General features: G+C 35.9%; 2 protein-coding genes across 2 annotated transcripts; one reads left to right on the forward strand and one right to left on the reverse strand.

The window, feature by feature from the left end:
* The first annotated feature begins 705 nt into the window (after positions 1-705).
* LOC136818866 (uncharacterized) lies at positions 706-22,759 on the forward strand. The gene is made up of 11 exons (XM_067075094.1): positions 706-927; positions 1,409-1,534; positions 2,461-2,658; positions 2,989-3,216; positions 3,422-3,546; positions 17,105-17,291; positions 18,781-18,862; positions 19,436-19,677; positions 20,145-20,384; positions 20,958-21,102; positions 22,406-22,759. The coding sequence occupies exons 1-11, from the start codon at positions 879-881 to the stop codon at positions 22,533-22,535; spliced, it is 1,752 nt and encodes a 583-aa protein (XP_066931195.1). The 5' UTR covers positions 706-878; the 3' UTR covers positions 22,536-22,759.
* LOC136818901 (granzyme F-like) lies at positions 6,214-7,727 on the reverse strand. The gene is made up of 2 exons (XM_067075140.1): positions 7,454-7,727; positions 6,214-6,574 (listed from the first exon to the last, which is right to left on the reverse strand). The coding sequence occupies exons 1-2, from the start codon at positions 7,725-7,727 to the stop codon at positions 6,255-6,257; spliced, it is 594 nt and encodes a 197-aa protein (XP_066931241.1). The 3' UTR covers positions 6,214-6,254.
* Positions 22,760-23,094: the final 335 nt, after the last annotated feature.

The raw sequence follows: 23,094 nt of genomic DNA on the forward strand, positions 1-23,094 counted from the left end.
CTACTCTAAATCGACAATATCATGCAAAATAAAGAGCACTTGAAATTGGTAAAATTTGGACAATATTTGACTCTTGATTTGAGAAAATCCATCCCTAAGTTCTGTTAAAACTGCTTGAAAAGAGAAAAAAATTGTCGTTTCTTGTCATTTTTTTTTTCAAACTGAGGCTGGGCATGTTCTTATGATGTTCTTAGTTTTTTCGACAAATTTCAGCCTCAATGTTCTCATAAACTGGGTTCTAATAAAAAATAAAATGTGTAACAGATCAAATTTATATTTGGACTTTATGATCCACCAGATTAATCTCAAATTTTTTTCAACTTTTCCTGTTTATTTTTATGAAGCTATCATTGTTTTGTGAAATACCCAATTGTCAATGCCAGTATTATTAAATTTTTATTTTTTTAATTTCTTGTCAAGATTTAGCTTGTAAAAGTCTGGGATTTATTGTTTTAAATATGATGAAATACATTATATTTAACAGCCTCTTTCTAACAATCTGGTATGATTTAGCTTTTAAAGCCCCAGTGTTGAATTCCTAAGAAAGGTCCTATTCTTAACCAAATGTTTTGACCTTGTCCAATGCTAAATAGAAGAAATAGTGCATTTTGCTTTCACATTTTTCACCATTTTAAAATTTTAAGTCTATAAAAACATCTGTTAGGCCTGAAGTTTTCATAAAAAATATTCACCTGCTTTTTTCATAGATAAACAGAAATATAAAGTAGAAATTAATAAGCCTTTTCATCTATGTATCAACAAAAGGCAGATAATGTTCAAAAGAGAATGAAAAGAGAAAGATAAAACATGTGAGAACATGGCTTTGATGTACTCTTATCAAATTCTGTGAAAAATAAAGTGAAAATATTTTTTTAAAGATGAAAGTTTGTTCCTGCTTCTTGGTTCTGGTGTTACTGGAGATTTCAAGTTGGTAAATTTATGTTTTATATCAATATATTTTTTTGTAAATTCCACTTACAGTTCTTCCTCAGCGCCCACGCTACTGGGAAGCTCAAGGGGAGGGCATGATCCCTTTTTTTAATGTTATTTTTGAAATAATGTCACAGTTCATACTTTCAATAACTTGGTTTCTGGGCAAAGTCAGTCTGAAATAGCGTCGCCATTTCAAGGTATACAAGAGGGTCAAAATCAAAATTTTCTCCTGTCTGGGCAAACCATTTTTGCCCCTCCTAAGTAACTATACTTTTGGTCCCACAATTTTCCGGATCGTGGCGTGGGCCATTTTTATAGATTACTTGATGAAATATCTCACAGCTGTTTTCCTTGCAAAAAATTCTTTGTTTCGTCAAAACACTTCCTTATGACCCAACTGTAACAGCTTGATACAGAGCTTTCACAATATCATAGTATTTGATATTGAATATTTTGTCTTTTCTCCTTTTTCTAGGATGTTCGCTCATTCAAAACTTGAGGAAGCCAGAGCCTACATCGATCGAAGTTTTACAATTTTCACCTGGAGGGGCTGATTTTTATGAGCGGTACATTTTGAAGTATAAACCACTCCTGATACAAGGTACTTTAAAATCGACTCAAAAGACCAACTATTCAGTACTATGGGACGTTGGCTAATACTTGATAATACAATTAAAATTTAGAAAACCCTTTTTCAATTCCTGCTGACTTCCATGCAGTTCTTTTCAATTTAATATGTTATTATTATTACTTCATTATATATAGTAAAAGTCACTGAGCCTTAGTGATTTACTATTTGTCCTGTCCAGAGGCAATTTCCCAAAATATTTCTATTCATCCGTATTTTCAAAGGAAAATATTCTTTTGTATTTAAAGAATATATTCAGTTTCTGTATTTTTGAAGGAAAATGGGGTTTTATTAATACAATAATGACCGGTTAGTGAGGGCTGTACTGAGAAATATTGCCCGAGGTCAAGTAACGACCGAGCTTGCGAGGTTGTTGCGTTTACCGAGGGCAATATTTCCAGTACAGCCCGAAAAAAACCGGCCATTATTGTATTTGTTAACCGTTTCCTTCAACTTTGATTGATTTTTATCGCTTTATCCAGGAAAAATAGCGAAATAAAGCAGAAAAAACAAGCGAAAAGAGATAAAAAATTGCTATAATTTCTGACGTCAGAAATAAAAAATGAGAGAAATGATGTAAACGCATTGTTCATTTTCCTTTGAAAAAGTGACGTCACAATGAATTTTCCTAACGACGGGCAACTCTGGACAATGTAGGCCCGTCGTCATGAGAAAAGAACCAATTGCATTGCGCAAAAAGCCATGTAGCCCGCTTCGAAAAAGTAACCGGTTAACAATATGATATACACGTTTTCTTTATAAGAAACTTAACTTAGCTCAAAGCCTGGATAATTTATTATTCTTTTCAGAGAATTTCAGCCTCGAAATTCCTTTTTAAATTTTTGCAGCCAATCCATTTCTTTCAAATAGACCATGATCGAAATACTTTCTCCCTTTAGATACTGTTAATCATTGGCCTGCCATTCAAAAATGGGGTATCGCAGACTACCTACTAGGGAAACTAAAGGAGGATCAATCAGGAATCGCTGAAAAATTGAAAGCGCAATCATCAGTGTCGTCCAATATCACTAATTCCAATCCGCTTTCCGATGATGTTTTTCTTCCTCTTATTCTGCAGTGTGAAGAATTTGTGCCAGGTATGTCTATTAATGAAACCTGATTGTTGAGATGACAATGACCTTGACTGCATTATTAGTAGATTTTGAAATATCAATTTTGTAGTAAAATGTGGACCATTTTCAATTTCAGTCTTAATAATGATGTGATAATTTAATTTAATGATTAATGATAATGATAACTTTGACCGAATTGGTCCCTCTCACCAGATACGGTCAGATCTAATTTTGCATATTTAGTGATTTTGCCATCCTGTCAGAGATAGTCTAAAAGAGAGACCCTTAAACCTTTAATGTATAATCAGGTTTTACAATATTAGCTTAAGTAAACGTTCGTTCCTTTTTTCTCAGGTATCAGGAACATCAGGGCAACTTTTAATACACACCAACCAGGAATATCAAGTCATGACAAAGATATACTTCTAATACCATTGCTCAATCCAATCAATGTATTTTTGTTTGGTTCGGACAAGATTTTCAGCGCAGTTGACATCGAGGATGTCGACTTTGGAGATTCATCGTCAATAGAGAAATCACACCTTGCAAATACTCCATACCAAGTTGTCATTGTTAAGCCAGGTAGGAACATCTTTCAATTAAAAAATCAAAATCTCTCAATTAAATCAATAAACTCGGTTAGATTGTTCAAATCTAATGCTGCGAGCTCTTAAGACAGTAACTTTTGTCGATCTTGGCTGGAACTTACATAGTCGTCTATAACATGGTTTTGTTTGCTTTTCTATCGTATTTAAGCTAAAGTAAGTAATAATTCTTTTCGCTTTAGGTGACTTATTATATATTCCAAAGATGACATTGCATCATATGGAGCCAGAGTCTGAAAATCTCAATTTCTTATCATTCCATTTCGATTGCTTCAATTTTGAAAGGAAAAGCATCAAACACCATGAGGTAATGATAAACTCCAAAGCTTCTTTTTTCGGTCACTCTACATTGGCAAACATCTTTACTTCATCTGAACATAAAACTACTGAACCAACAGTTGGCATGAACTCAGTGAGGAGGTTTTTGGACCTACCCCGGTGGAGGTCCTATAAATTAACCTTCGTTCGTTCGTTCGTTCGTTCGTTCGTTCGTTCGTTCGTTCGTTCGTTCGTTCGTTCGTTCGTTCGTTCGTTCGTTCGTTCGTTCGTTCGTTCGTTCGTTCGTTCGTTCGTTCGTTCGTTCGTTCGTTCGTTCGTTCGTTCGTTCGTTCGTTCGTTCGTTCGTTCGTTCGTTCGTTCGTTCGTTCGTTCGTTCGTTCGTTCGTTCGTTCGTTCGTTCGTTCGTTCGTTCGTTTGTTCGTTCGTTCGTTCGTTCGTCCGTTAGTTACCAGCTTTTCTCGAGATTGGCTCATTAGTTTTTTCTGATTTTTTGCACAAAGAAGTGTAACTATAAACCCTCGAATGTGACAGAGCCCGATTTTTGAAATTTCGACATGGAAAAAAAGTCAGTTTTTTTAAAAATAACTTTCGAACTACTTTTTCAAATTTAAAGTATGATAGCTCAAAATTCAAGTTAGAGCTTCCTCTTTACGATAAAAAAAGAATGAACAAAAAATTTAAATCATGAAGCTCACAATATCTCGACAAACCTGTATACTTTTTTTTGGTGCACCCGGTATATATAAAATTTACTGTATCCCTATTCCTAGGTTAAACAAAGATGGAGAGATGTGCAAGGAGAGGAAACCTGGGATAAGTCCCTGTTTTCTCAGTCACACATCTCTCCATCAAATTCTAATTCTTGCCCTTAAGGGCAAGGGTGCAAAGCTCGTCAATAGAAATATCTAAATTATCTAAAACCTGGTAAAGTAGAGTTCTCACAGGCCTTCCTCTCTTTGTATATTTATCATCATTAAAAGCCAGCTGCTTGATTGAACGTTCCGCGTTCATTCGAATAACTTTGCTTGGCGTGTTTTTATAGAAAAACTTTTTTTTATAAGCACATTATCAATTACTTAGGTATTAGCTTTTCTTGAGATTGGATCTTTCATTTTTTATGATTTTTTGCACAAAGATGCATAACTATAAATCCTCGAATGTGACGGAGCTTGATTTTTGGGGAAAAATTTGGGGTAAATTTCAGCTAAAAAAACGGCCAAAAAAGGTTTTTTTGGACTTTGTGAAATATTGGACCATTGTTTTTTGATTTTTTGCATGAAAGTATGTAAAAGATGGCTCAAGCAGATTCTTTAGACTGAAGGACATATTCCATCGACCAATCAGATTCATTCTTTACTTTGTTTACCACTACTGATGTTCTCAGCCAAATTACTCAAGAAACAAACGACTAATTTTAAGAGATCGTCGCTATTTGTGTTCTGAATGATTGTTTAATGCTCACGTCACGTAGATATTAATTATATATGTGTTAAATGCATAACCAGGTAGGTCCATAAAAGTATCACTTGTTATTAAAAAAAAACGTGTATTAGTTTTCGTAGAGTGTATTCAAGGTGCCAAAATTATTTTTGAAAATTTGCAAGGGACGCTTCCTTTGACAGCTGAAAATATTGGGTTGGGAAAAAAAATCGAAAATTTACAAGCGTTGAGGGGGGGAAGGGCGTCGCAATTTTTTTACCGTCAGCGGACGCAGACCTGAATTAACGGCCGAAGACCTGAATTAACGACCGAAGACCTGAATTAACGACCGAAGACCTGAATTAACGGTCGGATACCTGATTTAAACCAGTTTATACTAGCTTGAACCACTTTCTTTCCCCTTTTTCGTAATCATAGAGCGTATTTCAGTTCATTAGAAGTTTTCCAATTCTCACATAAATCAATTTAACACTTCGAGCATCTTTCTATTTTTTTAGTGTAGGGGGTGGCACCTGGGGTTGGGTCGAGGATCCCCTTTAAATCTCAAGATTTTCAAGTGAAATTTTGACCAGTGGTAGATATTGATCTCTTTTCATCCATATATGAATGATTTTGGACTATTCAAAGTTTTATTACACGTTTCGTTAATCCTGTTAGTTTAAGCCGTCAGTGGAAAAACACCCAGTAAAAACTTTGTTGATAACAGAAGCAAGCTTCTTGGTGTTCATTTGAAAAACATTAAATTTATAGACGTTTCGATTTCAACAGAGAACCATCCTCAATATTTTTTGCGTCTATTTCCCTTGACAGACTTACTTAATTTTGGTTACAATTTACCCGATTTACCAATTTTAATTGAGAATTATTTCTCTGTTTATTTTTTGAATACTTCAATAATTATGTAGGTTTAGTTTCCTTATGGTTTTTGACTTCAAATGTCTAATGACGGGAAGGTGATAAATCTTAGTCTATATGCAGGTGAGTTCAAAATGTCATTATTTAGCCAAATCTGATTTTGTTAATAATTATGATGATTATAAAATGATCCTTTAGCTCAGTCCTAAACAATATGTAAAAATAACCACAATATACTGGGAGGATTTAGGTTCTGCAGTTGCCAAATAAACGCTAAACAAAATAAAGAAGGCTTCGAAAGTTAATATTGACGTTTTTCCGTGGATGCATAGTAAATCTTCAACTTTTAACTAAGTCCATAGAACCATATAGAACAGAAAGTAAAAACAAAAATATCGTATGACTGTAGAAGATTCCTTTTTATTTCATATCATATATTAATCAATTCTGAGTCTTCAGATCTTTAACGTACTGTTTAACCCAACTCAAATACTTGGCCACTGGTGTAACTGCAGTATCAAAGGTACACTCTGGAGAGACATAAGATATTGGTCCTTCAACAACCCATCTTCTAAGATAGGTTGTTTTACACATCAATGGACTACCAGAATCACCATAGCATGCGTTAGGTTTCTTGTCACCGTCCATAAATCCTGCGAAGATAAATTCTTCTAAGGCGAAACGTTCTTTAAGGATTGGGAGTTGTGCTTCTTGTAATGTATCAGGTCTAACAATTGGATCAACGCTGGTTTGACCCCAGCCTATCCGGAAAAAAAAGAGAAAAATAATTTTTAGCCTTTAATTTTCCTCCATATACACGCTTTTCTTTGTAAGAATATACATTATAATGTATATATAATGTTTTTTAGTGAGTCCCACTTTGATGATTTTCGAAAAATAGAAGCCTTTCAAGTGTTCTGACGCAAATTCGATTTTCCCTGCTACAATAGCTTCGAAAGTTCAAAGTGACGTCAAAAATCGAATGTTTGGAGTCTGAAAACCTTGATTCAAGACTTTCTAAAAAGTCGCAAATTGAGTAGGCTACGTCATATCTTCCTTCGTTTCGAGCGTAAAACTCCTACTCTTCGGGCTATGAGCACTCCTCTTGTTTTGAATCTCCAGATAAATCGCATGCGCACTGAGGTTTTAATGAACAATAGAGAGTTTCAAAACCTAAGCCAATCAGCTGTGTTTTAAAATTTTTTTTATTTAAAATCTCTATTGATAAACATCTTTTGTGAATGTTGTCTATTATGTTTAAACCTATTGATAAGCAATTCCCGGTGGGGGTCACTAGTGGCCGCCTATAGCAGTGCCTATAGACCAAGAGTAAGGCCTAAAAGCCTGGATCTGTCTATTGTGTAGACTACAAATTGGGCTAGACGTTATTGCGTAGGAAAAAGTCTAGTATAGGCTATCGCAGCTCCTGAGCAGATAATTTTTTGACGCCCTCCTTCCTTGCAGTTATCGTTGGCGATCCTTCCATATTTACGCTTGTTTTGTATTTTTGGGAGGAATTCGAGAGTGAGCCATAATATAATGCCAATTTATATCTACTGGATCATACTTAACTCAATTATGGACAATGGGAAAAGTTAAAATGCTGGTCTTAATTGATAAGCAAAATAACAAGTTCTTACCAGCAATAGAACAAGTTTTTTTCAGACTTGGATACTCGTCTTTTGCTTGAATACGAGCTTGTTCAACTCGCTTATTGAATTTCAATGGAGTCGATAATTCAATCAAAGCAATGTCTGCTACATTACTGTTGGGATTATATCCTGGGTTCACTACATAACTTTTAGCCGTGATTGTTTGTTGGGAGTCTTCATGAATTCTGATGTTGTGTGCACCGGCTACTACTGTGATATCTGAAGCAGCAGGTTTAAGACTAAAGCAGTGAGCGGCTGTCATTATCTATGAAAGAATTAGATACGCAAATTCTGAATACATATTCAAAATTAGCGAAGTTCAAAGTTTCAAGAAAGTATACAGAAATTTGATGAAATTCATAAATTTCTAAAAGAAAAAGCAATAGATGAAGGAATTGGATCCCTGACTAAGTTGTCTCTCGCCCCACCCATTAAAACGAGGTTCAACGATGTCTCCCATTATGTGCAAATTTCAAAGTGTAATAATTTCATACAATAATTTTTTGGGTTTTATAATTAGAATTTTTAAGCTTACGACATACTCCACAAGAAGATTATTTTTGTGACATGCGATATGGTGGATGTGGTAAACGTGGCCACTGTACCAAAGCGTCACTTCTTGCAGATGTTTCCGAATCATTGGTCATACAGCTGAAATTATTCCGATATGATATCTATGGTGAAAGCCGGAAGATCTTCCCCAACATCGTAATAGAAGAAAACATAATCCAATTTGAAAACTTCTTCTTGAAATGTATCATCTGGCACAGTGGACAGAACCCGAATACTGGACATTACACTTCATCAGTCAAACGGAATGGGAAATGGTACCTTACAAATGATCAGGATATCAGAGAGTTCCACAAGTTTCACTCTACATCAAATGATAATTCAACGCCCTATTTGTTGATTTATCAAAAATCTGAAGTCATTGACCGTGAAATACTGTCTTCTGTCCCAACTCAACAATTGGAAAGTAACTCTGCTGAAAGTCGTCAGATAGATCGTTTGTTAGAGGAAAATCAATCAATGCATCCTGTGGTCAAGAAAGATTTGGCATCATACTTTTCCAATCAGATATCAAAGACTTCTGCTCAACGAAAGAGCGATTACAGAAGAAGAGAACCCGCAAGAATAGCTGAAGAAAGAAAGGAAAAGGCAAGCTTATACATAAAAGAAAAGAGATCTGCTGAATCATATCAGACAAGAAGAGAAAGAAAGAGTAAAAATGCTACACAAACCGCTACTAGCAGGAACAAAGAAACAGAAGGAAAGAAGAAACAGCGGCAACAGAAAAATGCTACACAAACCGCCACTAGCAGGAACAAAGAAACAGAAGGAAAGAAGAAACAGCGACAACAGAAAGATGCTACACAAACCGCCACTAGCAGGAACAAAGAAACAGAAGGAAAGAAGAAACAGCGACAACAGAAAGATGCAGTTAAGACTGCAGTTAGCAGGAACAATGAAACAGAAGAAAAGAATAAACAGCGGCAACAGAGAAATGCTACACAAACCGCCACTAGCAGGAACAAAGAAACAGAAGGAAAGAAGAAACAGCGACAACAGAAAAATGCAGCAAAGACCGCAGCTAGCAGGAACAACGAAACCGAAGAAAAGAAGAAACAGCGACAACAGAAAAATGCAGCAAAGACCGCAGCTAGCAGAAACAAAGAAACAGAAGAATCTGAAATAACATTTCCTCCTCAAGTCACTGAAGAGCATAAAATGAGCTGTCTGACAAAATTCATCCAAGCAACATCAAATGAATCCCTGAGTGTAGTTGAATGCGCCGTATGTGCTGAATCAGTTCAAGACTTTGAAAAATTCTTCATTGAAGACGTACCAAGTAAAGAACTCCTATCTCAAGATTCGTTTGACGGTGAGATATTAGAAGAATATAAACATGATGCTTTGATCTTATCATCTAGTGGGACCGATGAACAGAATGTTGTCTGTTGCAAAGCATGTTTGCATCATCTACAAAATGGAAAGTTACCACCGTTAAGTATTGCTAATCATTTTCAATTTGGAAAAGCACCGCCCGAGCTTTGCGACTTGACCTTACCAGAAAAATTATTGATAGCATTTTATCGCCCAAAAATGTATGTCACAACGCTTTGGTCTTTTGCCGGTCCAGGAACTGCACAATCAGCAATAAAAGGAAATACAATCACATTTCCTCAAGACGTTGCCAAGATTGCTGAAAGTTTACCAGCGAACCCAAAAATTTTGGCAGACCATTTGAAGGTTGTTTTTATTGGTAATGGTGCTCCGTCAAGAGAACTTCTAAAAAAGGTATTCAAAGTGAGGCGGCAAAAGATTTATGATGCATTGAACTTCTTAATTTCCAACCACCCACTTTACTCTGATGTCATTTTATCGTCTGTCGATCTGCCTGACGATGATGTACCTGATGCAATTCTATCCACCATAACATCACACGAAGATCCAGATGATGAGGACGGGAAGGAACACGCAAATTACACACCACAGATGGACCTCAGTGAGGCTGACAATGAAAGCACCACTTCTGATTTTGTGGTTATGGAATCATCTGGCGTGGTTGATGTCAATGGATCATCTGTGCATTCCAAAGAACAAGTTTCTGCTGCAGTCCATTCACTCCAAGGGGCAATGTACGTCCCGCATGGCGCTCTACCTGTCACAGATTACAATAACCCTGTTTTATGGGTCGGTGCCTATCCTTGGTTGTTTCCTTATGGATTAGGGGGTCCAGAAATCAAGCGCCACCCACCTGTTAGTTTGAAAACATACATCCGTCATATGTTACTACTTGCTGATAAAAGGTTTAGCATGGATATTTCTTTTAAATTCCACATCTTCAATGTTCTTCAGAAGCGCGACGTTTCTCTTCACACCTCACTTTTGATTAGAAGACCCAATTTTCATTCTTCAGCGGCTGATATTGCTAGAATCACGCAAGGAAATTTGGTACAGATGTTGCAATCTTTTGAGAATAAAACGACAATTACAGATCCAAACATTAAAACACTCATGAAAAGTCTTTCTTCAACTGGATCACACATTCGAGGTTCACCTTTTTGCAAGCAAAGCTACAGGAGGGAAATCTTTGGTTTGATGATACGTTATGGGACGCCACCATTATGGATAACAATAAGCCCCGCAGTTGTCCATTCACCAATTTTCCTCTCTTTAAATGGGAATGAAATCGATTTCAGCAGGATATCAGCGTCAGATCTACCATCCACTATTGATAGAGCAAGATACGTAGCAAATGACCCTGTCTCTGCTGCTAGATATTTCAATATCGTTGTAAATGCTTTCACTTCGTATTTGTTAGGATATCACCAATCAGGTGGTGGTATCTTTGGGACATCATCAGCATACTATGGTTGCATAGAGGAGCAAGGAACTGGCACGTTACATATTCACATGCTGGTCTGGCTGGTAGGTTTTAAAGCAATTACTGATCTAGAGACTGAGCTACAGAATGATATTTTCAAGAACGATTTGGTGAATTATTTAGAATCGATCATCAAAGAAGGCTACATGGACGATGTTCAAACAGTACCTCAAGTAGAAGTTTCTGAAATATCATTGCGGAGACCCGTGAACCCCTCGACAGAAGAATTTGCTGAAGAACTTGCCAATGATGTCAATAAGCTTGTAAAAGTCGCAAATACGCACAGACATACATTCACCTGTTACAAGTATGGTAAATCACGAGAATGCAGGTTTGGGTTTCCACGTGACCTTTACCCTGAAACGGTTATAACCGAGAACGAAATCAAATTAAAAAGAACGAGCCCAATTATAAACAATTACAACCCGATCGTCATGACATGCATCAGAAGCAACCACGACATCAAGTTTATCCCTAGTGGAAAGGACGGTAAGGCTTGTGTGTTTTATATGACTGATTATGCCACCAAGTCGCAACTCTCAACCCACCAAATGCTTCCGCTTATTGCAGCTTCAAGGAAAAAAATGGATATCGCTAATGTACCAGGTGATTATATAAGCCGTTCCAAGATGTTGATTACAAAATGCCTTAATAGGATAACTACAGAAGTAGAGATATCAGGGTCGCACGTTTGTCACTTTTTATTGGGAAATTCCGACAAGAAGACGTCTCATTCTTTTGTCCGATTGAACTTGCATTCCAGTTTAGCATGGGTGCACGAAGAAATGCGACGATTCGATTGTCTTGACGAAGTATTCGAAAACGAGGAAGATGAAGAACAACAAACACAAGTGGGCTATAACATAACACTTGGAAATGAGGGGTTGGTTTTGGTTAATCTAATGGTTGACTACATCAATAGAGGGTCAGAGCTATCCGATATTTGTCTCTATAATTACTGCTCCAAAATTTACAAAGCTAAATTATCAGATGAAGAAAAGAGAAAACTTTCCAAAAAGACAGGAGGCAGGGGACGCAAACCGCAGCCACGATACCTTTTTGCCGAAGGTCACCCTCAATCAGAAACCCATTTACAAATTGAAAGGGCAGAAGCAGTCATCCCAGCCCTATCACTCCTACCACCCAGTGAAGATGGTGACAAGGAAAAATTTTACACTTGTATGTTGTTACTCTTCAAACCTTTCTCGAATTTTGATCAGCTATACAATGGAATTAGCTGGGAAGAAACTTATATGAACACTGACTTTAAGGAAAGTATTGGTTTTATTTGGAACATCAAAGAAATGCATATTGGTATGAAAGAAAAAGAAGAAAGCATTCAAGTGCGTAGCCCTGATGTTTTTGAAGGAAACCATGATAACGAAGAAGAAATCGATTTCACTCTTGAGGAGACTCGAAATGAAATTACACTTATTCGATCACAGGAATTAGACATGCTAACATCCCAAGCTTTGGATATCATTGAATCTAGTGGGTGGGCCAGTCAGTCGCAATCATCGCACGAATCTTCTTCACTCGATGAATTTATCGCTTCAACATCACAGCAACTTCATTGGAAGAAGGAAATTAAGTCTCTCAATGAACAAGAAATGGAAAGCATGTTTGCAAATACTTGTGAAGATACCACACTGGATGTAGATGCTTCAAACCGGACACGCGAGAACTCTATACTCTTCAATGTTGAACGTCAAGAAACAGATATTGAAAATGTCATCGATGATGTTGTGCTAGAGTTTTCTCTTAACGAGAAACAAGAAAGAGTTTTTCGACTTGCAACGTCTAACATCGTCAAAAGAATACGCAATGAAGATACCGAACAAGTTATGGCGTATGTTGGAGGACCTGGGGGCACAGGAAAAAGCCAAGTCATTAAGGCCATCGTTTATTTTCATGATGAATTAAAGATAAGACATCAACTTCGTTTATGCGCCTTCATGGGGACTGCAGCAAATAATATTGGTGGTAGCACAATAACCTCTTTGGCAGGACTAAGAAACACCAAAATAGCAAAACTTGAGGATAAGTGGGAGCATGTTCAGACAGTATTGCTTGACGAAGTTTCGATGGTTGGTTGTCGGCTTTTGGCTAAATTTAGCAGCAACGTCACACGTGCAAAACACAGTAATCCAGATATCCCTTTTGGTGGAATCGACATTATTTATTTTGGGGATTTCACCCAGTTCCCACCTGTCTTGGATACACCTCTGTTTTGGAGATACAACAGCAATGAAATACCTTCTTCAACTAGCCAGTCATCTATTCAAAGAGAATTGGGCAGATCAATTTGGAAACAACTAACTCATATTGTCCTTCTTGATCAGCAGATGAGGATTACCGACAAAGCTTACCAAGAATTGTTGGACCGCCTACGAACAGGTAAGCATTAAAAGCCAAATCTCGCCTAATTTTTATATTTTGCATAAAATTGACCATTAATATCATTTAAAAAGAACTATCCCTTCTTCAATAATTACTAATAACCGATAACACTTGGAATGTTTTGTCATATGAAATATTTGTTTCATGATCTTCTTTCTTCCGCGGATGTTTTCTTTTTTTTAGGGAAATCTACACTCGAGGATTACATGGTGTTATCGTCCAGGGTGATTGGATGCAATTCAAGCCCCGTTACTCCTACCAAAGATCCAATTATTGTTCCTGGCAATCAGCTAGTTCGAGAAATCAATAATTTTTTTATTGATGACTATGCAAAATCAAATACAGTCTATGTTTCAAAGTCTGTCGATGTCACAAAAAAAGAGCTAGATGAAAATGAGATATCCACATTAAAATCGCTACCAAGCACTAAAACTGATGGTCTTCTTGGTCAACTTCCATTGTATCAAGGAATGCCTGTCTTTCTTACGAGGAATATATCAACTGAGCTTGGCTTGACAAACGGCGCCACAGGAGTCATCAGGTCAATTCCAACTCCCAAAAATCAAACAAATTCTCACCATGCTGGAGTTGTAGTTTTAAACGAACCATTACCTTATCTTGTTGTGGAGTTTAATCGTATCAATTTACATGGGCTAACGGGATTGGATAGCAATCATGTTCCAGTCTTCCCTGCGCATGGATCGTTTACTATCAAACCGGGAGCGAAAAGTCTCACAATCAAAAGGAATCACTTTCCGCTCGTCCCTGCCTTTGCTTGCACAGCTCATAAAAGTCAAGGGCAAACTTTGAGCAGTATTGTCATTGACTTAATTCCTCCAAAGGGGATGAAGAGGATCGATCTTAGTTTTGTCTATGTCCCTTTAAGTAGGATTAGAAGATTGTCTGATTTGACAATCCTTAGACCATTCAACCAAAATATTTTGAATCTCCCCATGGATAGCGACTGCAAAGCAATGATGGAAGATTTTAAAAACAGAGACCTCTGTAAAGATGTTTGAATGACTTGGCTGTTAACCATTTTTTAATACTTAAAATGAATTGATTTGCCGAACACTACTAGTTTTATAGCTCAAATAATTTTTTTTTCTACTTTGACAAAAAAACCTAAAAGTCGTCAAATTGCTTAAACTAAGTTCTCAGTGAAGAATTTTCTTTGGATTTTGGCTATTCAAAAATATTTTAGTTCTTGGGAAAATAAATTCTTTTAAGGTACTAACATTGATTTTAAAGTTGGAGTTACATGTAAATTTTCTGATAGTATGCTTGCTTGGTTTTCTCCATCTCATATTCTTTCAGCTCGGATTAGAATTGTATGATTTAATTAAAACTAGCATTGACAAATATTTACTGTTATAATCTTTGTGGAATTATCTTTTGTGACTTCAATAATGAGTTTTAAAGTTAGTTTGTTTTGCTACAATCGGTCCTATGAATGATTTGAAGCCACTGAAGTTGAGCCCAGTGCGTTGCGCACGTTCGACTATTTCTAAGATTTTGACCAATTTTCAGCCTCGTGTTTTTATAAAATTGTTCTTATAAACAAAACGTGTACTCGTCAGATGATTAGGATGGATATTAGATCGTATCCGTTGAAAATGCCAAATAGTTTCAAAAGTCGTATGAACTTACCAGAAGCAATGACAAGAAATACCACAAGCAGTACAATTCTGATCATTTTGATAACAGCTGAATCACTTACTGAATTAGTGAAAACTGATGTTAAAAAATTCAAAGGTTCCCTATTTACTATCTAAATTTCATTTGCAGTGAGAAAGAATGGGCTTCATTTGCATGACAATAACCCTCCCTTGTGTCATAATAGAGCAATCTCCAAATAAGGTTAACAGATCTCGAAAACAATAAAATAAAACGCCCCATGAGCTGGGCAATATCAAAAGACCTGTCTAGACCTAAACAAGGAAAAAATTATTCAACTAAATATTAACTTAATGAAAATAATTTTTTGTTTGCTGGATGTAAAAGCATGGTACTGGTTACTACAAATAAGTGTGCCTTGTCTCAAAGGTTACCTACTTGCGTCTGAGTTTGACTTTGATCGACATTGTTCTGACTGATATTCCGATGGCGGATGGCGATGATTTTTATTGGACTTATTTCTTGTAGGTGTATTTATTATGTTGTTATTATTATTATTTTTATTATTGTTAATTATTATTATTTTATAATTTTGTACATATATAATTTCTTTGTTTTTTCATACAATTTTTTCATACAAAAACATTATTGATAACAGTGCATCACCATCAAGCATGCTTCATCATTTGTCACTTAAAAGTCGCCGGAACAGCCGATAATCGCCGGAAAAACAGGTTTTCTTGAATCTCTCGAGTTTTTCGTTATATTTTTTTCATTTCACTGATGATTTTTGAGAAAAAAATAATTCCGGCCAAAAATTCCGGGAATGTGCTGGAAAAACTTGTTTTTCGATATTTTCTACAGATTTTATCATTAGTTTATTCTGAACTTTTGCACAAAGATGTAAATGCCTAAATATGACCTAGTTCGATTTCCGAGAAAAGATTTTTTCCGGCCGAAAATGACGGAAATATGCCTGGAATCGCCGTTTTTGCAGATTTGAATTTTTTCGTTTTATATCCTTGTTATCTTTAGTCTAGCAAGCTAGACGACTAATTCATATATAGTAGAAATAAAGCAAAAAGTAATGAAGGGAACAATTTTAGTCGTCTAGAAACCTTTGTGCACTAACTCCAAACAAAAGAAAAGTGTCAATATTGCAATTATAATTTTTTCCCGCTCAAAATAATTCTTGAGAAAAAAAATGTGTGTGGATTTGTGTATTGAAAGTTTTTCATTTGAGTTGATTTCGTTTTGAGAGTTTGTTGTTGCTTGAAAAATTGTTTTCTCGCTACGCAAGTTTCTGCGTAGCTAGCCGGGGTATCTATAAGGCTGGAACACCGGACTCTTCCAGTCGTTTATACAAACTAAATCCCGTATTATTATTAGTATTGGTATTATTAGTATTACATGCATTATAAACGACTCCAGTTTATGTTATCTTTAGTTTTTCAAACAAAAACTTAATTTGTAAGAATGCCCACGATTATGCATGGTTCATTTTTCAAAGAAACTGATTCTGGTAGTCGGTTTTTCTAAATATCGCCAGAACAGCCGAGATTCGACGGAAAAAAATGCTTTTTTCTTGAATTTCTCGAGTTGTACTCGTCTATTTGTCATGAAATTTTGCACATTGGTGCAAAATGGCAATACCTAAAATGTAAGGGAGCCCGATTTTTGAAAAAATATCTTGCCGGCGGGCCGGCCGGGGTTGCTGGAAATATGCCGGAAAACCAGTTTTAACAATTTTCTCAAGATTCAATCATTTTTTCGATGTTATGTGTTCATGTAACTTACACGTTTTTTTTTATAAGAACAAACTATATAAGAACATAAGGCTTCGAGGCCCAAAAATTTAAGAACATTCTAAGAACATTCTAAGGCTTTGGAGACTTAAAAACATGCATTTTCTTAAGAAATTACATCAAAATGCTCAAAAAATGCTGAAAATAAGAACATTTTAAGAACATTTTCAGGCTTCAAATCCAAAAAACTAAGAACATCCGAAGGCTTCAAAAATTTTTGACGTTCTTATAAAAAAAAACGTGTATCCGATTATCCGGTAGGTCTAATCAGCATTCTGGCTTTTTTAATTCACCTTAATCCCATTAGTTTTCGAGTACCCCTTACCACTTTCTTTGATAGCTAAATTTCAGGAATTCCAATATAAATAAAATAAAAAAATTTTCAGTAACTTTGCTTAATTTTCATTTTATTCCTTTGCATCTAACCAGGAAATTAAGGTTTACAAAGATTTCCTTGCTCACCAAGATGCTTCTCAAGTCACGTGCAAAAACAATAGAATACCCATCCGAGATATCCTGAAAATCGATTTGAAGAATTTCGAAAAGATTATGCACCTTCGCATACCAAGGCGTAATAAGAAACCGGAAGATGTGAAGCTAGCTAGTGGATATAAAAGTAGGTATCCTTTTCATTTAAAATCTTCTTTTTGTCTGTTTGTGATTTTATGTCAAAGTGAGGGGGTTCAAATATTTCGAACTTTGTGATCCTGAAAAATCAGGGGTCTTATTAAATAAATTATAATAAATAAACTTTCCTTAGTAAGATGGATTATGCGGCTCTGAATCTGTCCAGTAATGATTTGACCAAATACATCGCTTTACGGATATGGTATTGGTTATGACCGTGCAACTAATCTTATGCAGGTCCTCAATTGAAAAAAAGAGATTCAAGTATGGAAATTAAGTTGATTAAGGTTTAAGTTCAGAAAAAAGCATCTTTTTAGGCGGGGATATGAATGACTTTTTGGACCTACCTGGAGGTCCTATAAATTAACCTTTGTTCGTCCGTCCGTCCGTCCGTCTGTTACCAGCTTTTCTCGAGATTAGCTCATTAGTTCTTTCTGATTTTTAGCACAAAGATGCAAAATGGCAATACCCAAAAAGTGACGGAGCCTGATTTTCGAGAGAAAAAACATTTTCCGGCCGAAAATGCCGGAAATATACAGGAAAAACCGGTTTTTTGACATTTTCTCGCGATTTCATCATTAGTTTTTTCTGATTTTTTGCTTAAAGATGCGTATTAACAATGCCCAAAACATGGCCGAGTCCTATTTTTGAGAAAAAATTTTTTCCGGCCGAAAATGCCGGAAATATGCCGGAAATCACCTTTTTTCTCGATTTTCATTAGACTTTTTCCTTATGATTGGTCGTTTTTTCATTCAAAAACATTTTAATAGCAATGCCCACCATCAAGCATGTTTCAATTTTCAATAAAATTGATTTTTGAATCCGGAACTATTAAAAAATCGCCGGAACAACCTATTTTCGCCAGAAAGACAGTATTTCTTGAATTTCTCAAGCTGTACTTTATATTTTGTTATGAAATTTTGTACACTGATGCAAAATGACAATACCTAAAATGTGACGGAGCCCGATTTTCGAAAAACATTTTTTTCCGGCCGAAAATGCCGGAAATATGCCGGAAAACCATTTTTTTGACATTTTCTCGAATTTTCATCTTTAGTTTCATCTGATTTTTTGCAGAAAGATGCGTATTCGCAATGCTCAAAACATGACAGAGTTCGATTTTTTGAGAACATTTTTTTTTCCGGCCGAAAATGCCGGAAATATGCCGGATATCGCCGTTCTGCAGATTTTCATTGGGCTTTTTCCTTACATTTCTTTATTTTTCTCAAAAAAAAAACATCATTGATAGCAATTCCCACCATCAATCATGATTCGATTGTCAATAAAACTTTTTTATAAGAAACAAACGACTAATTTTAATAGATCGTCACTATTTGTGTTCTGAATGGTTTAATGGTCACGCTCACGTAGATATTAATTATGTGTTAAATGCATAACCAGGTAGGTTCATAAAAGTATCACTTGTTTTAATGGTAATTTCTGATTGCACCTTGTTTACAATAATATTTGCTTTTTAGTGCCAGTGCTTGGGCTGGGAACGGCTTTACTGAACGAAACCACCTACGATTCGATCAAGTATGCTCTTCAAGTTGGATACAGGTATATAGAGTGCTGTCAAAAGTGATATTAATCCGAAAATTTACTAATTTCCTTTCCTCAAGAGCTTCTTAGACTACACAATATATTGACGATTAATATTCGATAATATGGTTTGCGGACCGTAATGCCGGAGTAAACTAATAGGTACTCTATTTTAAAAAGGAATTTTTTTTCTGTATGAAAATCTTTCTATATTTTTGGCATATTTCATATCGAGCTGACAATATAATGCGAACACTTTTCCTATATAATTTTCTGACAATATCCTATATATTGTCTGACAGTATATTGTAAGCCCTTAACAATATGAACCTGGAACCTTTTTCAATCGTTTTAAGAGTATCGCATTATTCAGATTTGGTGTATAAATTTAAAGGCGTTTTACCGGATAAAAACAATCGCATGATCGAATTTTTTGAGACCTTTTATGCTAGCGTCGCTTCAAATCTTTAAAACCGTTTTATTTCTAAGAATGGACATGTTGTGCCCTGCCCCCTATACATCAATTTATGGCCAAATCTTTTTCAATTTCTACGTTTCTTGACTGACAGATTTTTCTTTACTTTTCTTCAGGTTATTCGACTTGGCTTACGGCTATCCATTAGCAGAAGTTAGTTTCGCGAAAGCCATGGCAGAGAGTGATGTTGCACGTGATGAGGTGTTCGTAGTTACCAAACTCCATCCACGGTTCTTGGGATACAACGAAACGTTGAAAGCGATCGATCTATCTTTGGAGAGTCTCAATATTTCCTACATCGATCTGTATTTGGTTCATTCAAAAGAATGCGATGAATACTTGTTGGCTTGTGAAGAAGGTAAATTTGTTACAGGGGCTTAGTTGCGTACCTGTATCTCTCTGTTTAGTTTCCTATTCAACATGAATTCCACAACTTTTTCGCCACCGTAATATTTGGCACTGAATGAGAATTCCCTCCGGATTTTAAAACCGCAATAGATTTTTAAGTCCTTTTAAGTACGTTTGGAAAAATGTTCCAATAAGGCTGAGAGTATAGCCTTGAAGCCACTTAACTCCGTCCAAATCGAATAGTCCAAACAAAGTGGAAGTACTAAAATCGCAAGTCTCGCCCGAGCTTTGATTTCTGAAAAACGGTAATATACCCAAAAGTGTCAATATATTTCGGCGGAGATTGTACCAGAAAAACAAAAGAAAAGAGAAAGTTTTTTTGGCTAGAATTCAGTTTGTCAACTTTCCGTTTGTATTTTTGAACCTGAAGGTATTCGAAAGTCTATAGTGAACAAAGAGTCTTTGTTATTTTTGCAGGCGAACCAAAAGGTGATTGGAAAGATAGTTGGCGTGCTATGGAGCAAGCTGTTCGCGATGGAAAGATTCGAAGTTTAGGATTCTCCAATATTTATCATGATGAAATTTACGAGTTGTTGAATTGGTCAGCGGAACCTGTTTCTGTCATCCAGAACTGGTTTGACCCTTTAAACCAAGATCGAGATACGCGTGAGATTTGTACCGAATATAATATCAGATACATGGGATTCTCAACGCTAGGTAACATTTTGTTCACTCTTTATTTTATCCTATATTGGGGTTGGGTTTTTTGGCTGTGGCATTTTGTGGTATACACAATCTAGGGTTTGAGGATTATGATATTTTACGCTATTTCTCAGCGTCCATTTATCCTTAAATGATAAAAAAACGATGCGTCCGAAAAAATGGAGGGATATAAAGATGCATTTATAATACAGACAACTCTCTACAATTCGAACTTCTACTATTCGAATCTTTCTATAATTCGAACTAAAATATTGGTCCCCTCAGCTATGAATTAGTATAAAATACTTTCTCTAATTCGAATCTTTCACCAATTCGAAGAATATTCTTGACCCCTTGAAGATCGAATTAGAGAGAATATATTGTAATCTCATCGTCTACCTCAATTTTGACGATTTCATCGCTTGATTTCGTTTTATCAAACATCTTTAGTTACCCGGGAAATTAAACGTATAAGATTCGCTCCGCTTTTTTCCGGAGACACTGTATATATTACATGGTCACTTATTAATCGAGTTAGAAGGGTGCTACTGCTTAATCTTTATTAAAAACGTCTTTCTTCTTTTTCAGGTTCCCGTTGGAAGTTATTAGGATTGAGCTACAACCCTATCTTAGAATCTGACACGATCACCGGGTTAGCCGGTCATTACGATTATGTTGTGTCACATGTCATCTTAAGATGGGCCATCCATGTTAACGTTACCGTTATTCCCAGGTGAACACTTTTTGAGTTCTATTAAACATTTTATATACAAGTTATTCAGCTGCTTGTATTACCCTAGACTATGCTATAGTCTAAGACAAATCACTTTCTAAGAAATAAGCCAAAAGCCGGAGAAAATTCGCTTACGGTTTTTTTTGCCGAAAGAGCTTACAGCCGGTAGGGTTTGCCAGTTTCTTCGAAACTCTACTGCCGATTTTTCCCCGTCTACCGCCATACGGCTGTAAACTTCGCGCGTATAATATTTTCCGCCTTTACTTTCCGTGTAACGGACGATAACATCGTCTAACATTTCCCCTTACTATAGACCTTTTGATAAATTACGTTAGGAGCAACGCTTACCCCGTTCTTCAAAATATTGCTATGGTTATTGTTTCCCAGAGGAGTTAATAAGAAGCTCACTCCATTTAAAAAGTTAAACTTTAAGTCTCAAGTGATATAAATATAAACTTGTTAATGGTTTCAAAACGGGACTCTACAATCAGTGTCATAACATATTGGCACTTTTGGCTAATTTACCATTTTACGAAAATTGAAGTTCGAGCGAGAATGTCAATTTCAGGCCTTCAACTTGATTTCATCGATTATTTCGATCTGGGAGGGATTTATTGGTTTCTAGGCTATATTTCAAGCCCTCCTGGACCATTTTTTGAACTTTAGTCTTAAGTCTAGCGTTAAAACTCAGAGTTAAAACTCTACCCTTCGAACCTACTTTAGAGCACTTACAAATCGATTGTGGTTTCAAAACTTCCCGGTGAATTTCCCGTTTGTGCCAAGTATCTTGTCACTGATTGTAGTTGCACTTAAAATAATTTATGAAAAGGCCTGTTGCAATACATAAAAAGTTTTCGCTCTGATTTGCTTTACCTTGATCTAAAAAGATTTCTAAGTTGTTTTTGTTACTTCTTCGTTGTATTGCATGTGCTACACTGCTGGCATTATTTTACCACTCATGATTCATCTATGGCTTTAGATGCCCTATTATAGTGTTATCAAAATGCGTTATTGTATTACAGTAGAGTCTCTTTAACTCGCAACTTTACAACTCGAATGCCTCCTAAACTTGAACGAGTTTTATGAACCCTTCAGTTAAAAATGAATTACTCTATACCTTACTCCAAAACTCTAAAAAATTTTGTTCCCCGTGCGTGTTCGAGTTATGGTGACTCTAATGTATAAGCGTTATTGATTAAAATGTAAAAGATTTCCTCATCGGTGGGTCCTGTCTTTCCAACCAGAACCATATTGTCGTATATGTTTTGAAACTAACCACAGTTTTCTATTTTTCTATGAGCAGGTCATCAAACCCAAAACACATATCACAGAACTTTCGATCGTTGGACATCAGTCTTTATGATGTGGACATTGAAGAAATGAATGCTATGGAAAGCATCATGAAAGATGTCATGGAACTCGAAGCTGATTGAAAAGGATTTTTATGAATAGGCATATTTAAGAGGGTTTACCCTTTTTTTGATTTTTGGATTTTTTAATACAATTTTAATATTTTTTTTTTTGGATTTATATTTTATGCAAATTTTTTATATGATCAGTTTTATTATTTATGGGTGTCCTGCCCTTTTATATTACATCCATTTTAAGTTTATTATAATGATGATTTTCAGACAAAAGATAGTGGTGAAAAATGTGATTTTGTTTGTTTGTTATTGTTTCTTTTTTGAAGTCTACAGTTTTACACTTGAAGATATCGACAGGATCAGACGCCCAAAGCGAATAGTCGAACGTGCACGCCGTACTGGGCTTTAATTCGGTATATTAAAACTTTAGGCGTCTACTAGTAGGAGTAGGAATATGACTTTTATACTCGAAGCAAAGGGAGGTAAAGGCCAACCTCGTCCCCATGACGAATTACTTTTCATATAGGATGTAGCAAATTGACTCTCACAATCAAAAATATAAATATCAAAATTAAAAAAAAAGTGAGAATTAGGCCCTGGGTACGAGTTTGAGGTAAGAAGTAGTAAA

The sequence above is a fragment of the Clytia hemisphaerica genome, unplaced genomic scaffold, assembly GCF_902728285.1.
Source record: "Clytia hemisphaerica strain Z4C2 unplaced genomic scaffold, Clytia hemisphaerica genome assembly, whole genome shotgun sequence".
Classification (NCBI taxonomy): domain Eukaryota; kingdom Metazoa; phylum Cnidaria; class Hydrozoa; order Leptothecata; family Clytiidae; genus Clytia; species Clytia hemisphaerica.

Coding starts and splice junctions, on each gene's coding strand:
- LOC136818866 (XM_067075094.1), top strand. CDS start 879: ATGAAAGTTTGTTCCTGCTTCTTGGTTCTGGTGTTACTGGAGATTTCA. Junction 1,535..2,460: donor TAAACCACTCCTGATACAAG/GTACTTTAAAAT, acceptor TTCTCCCTTTAG/ATACTGTTAATCATTGGCCT. Junction 3,547..17,104: donor AAAGCATCAAACACCATGAG/GTAATGATAAAC, acceptor GCATCTAACCAG/GAAATTAAGGTTTACAAAGA.
- LOC136818901 (XM_067075140.1), bottom strand. CDS start 7,727: ATGACAGCCGCTCACTGCTTTAGTCTTAAACCTGCTGCTTCAGATATC. Junction 6,575..7,453: donor AAAAACTTGTTCTATTGCTG/GTAAGAACTTGT, acceptor TTTTCCGGATAG/GCTGGGGTCAAACCAGCGTT.